The sequence below is a fragment of the Pterocles gutturalis genome, unplaced genomic scaffold (assembly GCF_000699245.1).
Source record: "Pterocles gutturalis isolate BGI_N339 unplaced genomic scaffold, ASM69924v1 scaffold3477, whole genome shotgun sequence".
Lineage (NCBI taxonomy): Eukaryota > Metazoa > Chordata > Aves > Pterocliformes > Pteroclidae > Pterocles > Pterocles gutturalis.
The window spans coordinates 1-5,373 of record NW_010112424.1 but is presented as its reverse complement, the minus strand read 5'-3'; the positions used below and the strand labels follow the sequence as shown (position 1 = coordinate 5,373).

The 5,373-nt window shown below is 57.5% G+C and overlaps 1 protein-coding gene across 1 annotated transcript; it reads right to left on the bottom strand.

The window, feature by feature from the left end:
* Positions 1–3,044: 3,044 nt before the first annotated feature.
* Positions 3,045–5,331, bottom strand: HPS6 (Hermansky-Pudlak syndrome 6; the record flags this gene model as incomplete). Its single annotated transcript, XM_010074023.1, has 2 exons — positions 3,045–5,091; positions 5,123–5,331. Coding segments are annotated over 2 exons (2,256 nt in total), but the record flags the coding sequence as incomplete, so codon positions are not given.
* Positions 5,332–5,373: the final 42 nt, after the last annotated feature.

Sequence of the window (5,373 nt, the reverse complement as noted above, 5' to 3'; positions counted from 1 at the left end):
CCCTGCGTGTCCCACACTGCTGCATGGCACGGATGGGCACGGCCAGAGCTGCATGCACAGATAAGCCAAGGGTGACTTGGTCTGCACCCATGGTGGAGTGAGGTGTTGCTTTGTGGACCCAAAAGCCAGGTCAGGCACAGCAGACATACGTGAGCAGCTTGACTCACTTCCTTCATTGCAGTTGAAGTCTCTCTGGAGAGAGTGCCAGGGCTGAGCTAGCCAGTCCACCCTCCACTACGTGCATCTGTTTTATCGCTTTTTCCATTTGCCTTCAGCTCCTCTAATCACTATTTTTTTCTTCAGACGTTATCTGAAGCTGCACCAGCCCTACCTCCTGCTATCTCCCCCCAGCACCCATCCTGACCGCAGAGAGCCCGGTGCTTGCCTATCACCTGGCTGAATCTGTCTTGTGTGGTGGCTCAGCCACTGCTCCCCCCAAGGAGGCCCACCCTTTCTGGTCCCCGGGGTGTGATTTCCCAACCCCTCCTTGGGGAGCATTTAGCTCTGCTTTGTCTCCACTTGCTCTGACTTTGATCTCTCCCACCCTAAACCCTCCACCTCCCGAGTTGCAACTATTTTGTCCTTGTCTAAGGGCTGTGTGTGGAGGTTTCCATCCCCCAGTCTCAGGCTTTCCTCACCTCCGAGTGTTCCCTGCTTCCTCTTCCCTTGCTGTGCACTGGGGACATGAGCCCGCACAGGACTGCTGCTGGCTTCAGTTTCGCTCAGTGGCTTTGTGGGCACTGCTCCCCTCTCTGCTCAGCCTCTAGCCATGGCCTTTTCTTCTCTGCAGAGCAGGAAGGCAGGGAGCTTGAACCTTCTTGTTTGCTGCATCACCATGGCCATCTGCATCCAAACCCAGGCCTGGCAACGAAAATCCCCCAAACTACTGCAGAGCCTTTACCAAGGAGTGGGGCTTGCTCTCAGTGCTGCCCCAGGCCACCATCCCAGTCCCTGGAGCCTCGGCTTTGAGAGGGGCCTGGGTCCGTCCTCCTCCCGAGCAGTGCTGGGAGGTGGGCGAGAGCAGCGTCAGGCAGGGCCAGCAGCTAGCTGCTCGGGGAAGAAGCACGGATGGCTCATTGCAACATGCCCACAGAGGCTGCTGCCGGCTCTCCTTTCAGGTCAGGCTCTCTCTGCTCACATGAGCAGCAGCTGCCAGAATCCACTTCCCTTGCGTGGGAGGGAAACTCGCAGCACCCCACAGCCACAGCACAAGGCCCACCAGAAGGAAGGTCTCATCAATAGCCAGCCAGCCTCTACAAAACCGTTGCAGCAGTTCCTCTTCCCCTTTGCCAGAGTTTTTTCTACCACAGGGACTTTCTGTAGCCGAGCCCTTGTCTGGGGGAGGCCCTGCCACATCTTTACAACGGTTTGTTTACAACATTTTGACAAACCAGGACCCCTCCAACGGCAGCTCTGCCGCTGCTTGCCCAGGGCAGCTCCTGCTGGGGCCAGCTTGGTGGTCTCTCTTGCTAGTTTTTCACCCAGGAACAAAGGGACAAGTTGCAGCTCTGGAGAAAAAAAAAAAAAAATCTCCCTTCCTCAACTCTATTTTGGGCCCAGCCACAACCATGCACCACCTGGATGGCCCTTCTCTGCAGCACACCCGCTCCTGCCTGCCTGCTCAGACTCCTGCCTCCATGGCTTCATCATGGTAAGGAGCTGAGTACGAGAGCAGGAAGGGGCTGTCTGAGCACAGCTTGATCTCTGAGCCCAGCATGTACCAGCCGTGAGCCAAGCTGGCCAGTTTCACAGTGAGTTGAGCTTGGCTACTTTTCACCAGAAGCAAAATGAAACTGTTCTCCCCAGGGTGTGCATCCTTACAACATCCACCACCACTCCAGCACTGCTTTAGGAGCCTTTATTTTTAAAGGGAGTCTGTCCCCACTTAACCCCACTCTCAAGAGGACTAAGGCAGGTAAACCTTCCACATCGCATTCCAGCCAGGCTCTGCCAGCCCAGCAAGGCAGGAGAGCGCTCCTTCACACCACAGCCCCAAACCCAGGGGCAAAGCCACAGCTAGGGTCTCTCTCCTGGAGGAGGGGGGCAAGCAGTGAGCACCGGAGAGAGGCTGGAACCTGGATCTTCCTGCATGACTGCTCTCAAGTTACACTGACTTTGCAAACAGAGGCACAATATGAGCCAGACAACCCTGACAAAGCCCCTTTGTGTGCAAAGGGCAAAGGTAAAGGAGATGCGAACAGAGGGCCCAGGCGTCCTGCAGCAAATCTAACTTCCACAAAGGAAAGGGGAAGGCAGGGCCAGCCCCAAGCTCACGCAAGCTGCTGCCAGCTTCTCAGCTCAGAAGAGAGTTTGGGTACCATCTGGGATAGAGCGATAAGGGTATTAGGCTGCTCTCTTCAGTTAAGTAGCTGCAACCAGTCACAGCTCTAGGATTGCTCCCAGAGGAATTGCAGCGAGACAGCACGCAGAGTGCTGCAGCTGCCAGTGCGTGTGCTTGGACCCCTGGTACCCTGGAGCAGCGCCACACCAGCATTTAGCATCTGACTGAGCCCACAGTAGCACGGCTCAGTGATCCCACTGCAAGAAACAAGCCCCGTTTCTGGCAGGCAGAGCTTGGAGGCACCACCCAATACCCTGAGCAGAGACGGGTTGGGGGGGTGGGGCTGGGGAAAGGCTGTGTGTGTCCCTGCCCACCACTCCACCACCACTCCTAGGGGATAAGGGAAGTAGATGTGAAGTTATAAAGGAGCCAAGCAAACTGAAAACAAAGTGCTTTGGGCAGGGAGCAGTTCTGGAGTCCTGCAGTGTATCCAGCACTTTCATTTGCAAGCGCACCTGGCATTTGCTCCTCCAGTGGGGCACACACAATTGCACTTGCTAGAAACAGCCAGAAAGCCTGTGCTGGCTTGAGATGAGATTACCCAACCCCACACATCCAATGGAAGCTTTGAGATGCTGCTGCAGGGAGGCTTCAGAAAGGAGCAGGCTTCCCTACTGCCAGGCAGGGCAGGACTTCCTGGGGTGGATGTGGCTTTCCCCTCCTCCTGCACCCAAGGCTTGGGATCCCATTGTGCTTCCCCCCTTCACACAGTATCACCCTGTACCAGTGCTGAGGGGGAGGAAGTCCTTGCCATGGGTGGCTGAAGGGGATCATCCACTGCTGCTCTTGAAGGGATCTTGTGCTCTCGGGGTGGGGTTGGAGGGGGGAAGCTGGGGCTCTGCAAGGCATCTGAGTACATCTCGTCCTGGACACAGGGACGCTGCACAACCCTTTGCAGCAGCGGTTTGAGCAAGCCTACAGTCAGCTGGTTCCCCTTGCTGGAGAAGGGCACTGGGTCCTCCTGGGAGCAAGGGAGGTGCTGCAGGACCATGGTGAGGATGTCGGAAGCGGTGAGCTCAGCAGGGCACAGCGGCCACAGCATGTCCAGATAAGGGTCCAGCTCCCGGTGCTGGGCAAACTCTGCCAGCAGCGTGGTGAATATCTCCTTGTTAAGCAAGGGGCTGAGCTTGGAGAACTTCTCTGCCACCTCCACCACCCGCTGCCACCGCTTCATGCGGATGAGAAGGTGCAGAGCTTGCAGCACAGCCTTAGGCCTCTTGCTGCAGAGCAACAGTTCGAGCTCCATCTCATCATCTGCCTCGCTGTGCTTGTTCTTTCTGGCCAGTACTCCCAGCGCTCTCTTGTACAGCGGCACCCGGCCCTCTGGGCCCTCCTTACTGCTGTATGCCCAAGAGAGGCTAATGTACTGCTGGGTCAGCTCCACAAAACTGGGCAGCCACTTGGGTTTGAACCTCAGGAAAGAGGCACAGATGAGCTCAAAGAGTGGGACCACCCCATTCTGACCCACCTCTTCCTGCTGTGCCCCTCCCAGGACCTTTTTCCACACCTCTGGGGTGGCCCTGGCTACCAGGAGGCCATCCCTGTTCTGCTGCAGCTGCAGACAGCTCCTTATGGCTTTCCAGGCAGCCTTGGGGAAGGAGGCAAAGATGGAGTTCAGGTAGGCCAAGCTGTCCTTGTCCATGTCAGCATGCAGAACACGGCTGATCTCCTGCTCCACCAGTTGGTCGCAATAGCTTTCCACCTCACTCTCTGGGGCACATACCACGCAGGTCTTGAGGAGCTCCAGGCTTATGTAGCTCTGCAGCTCCAGGCTCACTGTGCTCAACAGCTTGCCATAAGTGTCTTGAAGGCCTTGGGCTGGCTTCTGCTTCTGGGAGAGGCTGTATTGCAGAATGGCAGCCAGGGCCACAGGAGCCTGGAACACACCACCCTTCTTCAGCTTCTCCACCGTCAGCTTGGAGCTGCTGAGGCTCCTCCTCTGGTAGTACCTGCAGGCCTCCTCGAACACCATCTCCACAAGGCACGGCTCAGGTCTGCTGCTGTCCTCAGGTTTGGAGAAGCTAAAGCTGTAGATGCCAGTTTGAGTGAGGAGCTGGATGCTGTTCTGCTCTCCCAAAGACTCCAGGAAATGCACCTCTTTCATGCTAAGGATTTTATTTTCTATGAGCCTTCCACTGTTCTGGTCGATGAGGTACAGGACTCCAGCCAGCCCACAGGCCATGATGCTGCCAAAGGTCTTCAGCTGGACAGGACTTCCTTGGGCCAGCGGGCCCCCCTCCAGGTCAAAGATATGTCTCTGTGTCCCATCTGGTTCCACAATGTCCACAGCACCCTTTGTGCTCACCAGCAGCAGACCCCCACTGTTGGACACAGCAGAGGCATGAATGTCCAGAGGTGCCAAACCTGAGAGAAGACCCACAGAACCAAGCAGGAGCTTCCTGAAGTCTGACTCATTGCTGGAGCGCAGCACCTTGCTGTGGATGAAGCCTGACAAGGGAGCTGTGATGGTTAGCTTTGCCTTCTTGGGATGCCAGATGAGGAGGAATTTGGAAGTGGTGGCAAAGCCTGCAGCAGCAGGCACCAGGAAGAGATGCTGGGGGGAGGCCAGGACCCGGTACTCAGGGCTGTTGTGCAGGATGATGCTCAGGGTGCCCAGCTGCACGCCTTGCTCCCGCACCTCCAGAGCCCGGGTGCAGACACAGAACCTGAAGGCACACTTGCTCATGTCCGAGTGGGCATCCAGGGGAGGCCTCTCCTCACACCACACCAGGCTGGCTCCCTGGCTGCACACGGAGACGACCCCCCGGGCAGGGCCCCAGCGTCTGCAGCAGCTGCCAGCCCACGGCCACCACGAACTGCCAGACCTCGGTCCGGCCATGTTCCCACACAATGGCCAGTACCCAGGAGCCCAATATCTCCCCGCTCTGCAGAAAGAGCAGTCCCACCAGGGCTGCCTGGGGCGGCTGCCAGTTCCTCTCCAGGTCGGCTCCACCGACGCCGTGGCGCTGGAAGGCCACCACCCGGCTCTTCTGGAGGAGCACAAGGTGCTGCCCGTCGGGGCTGGCCTGGAC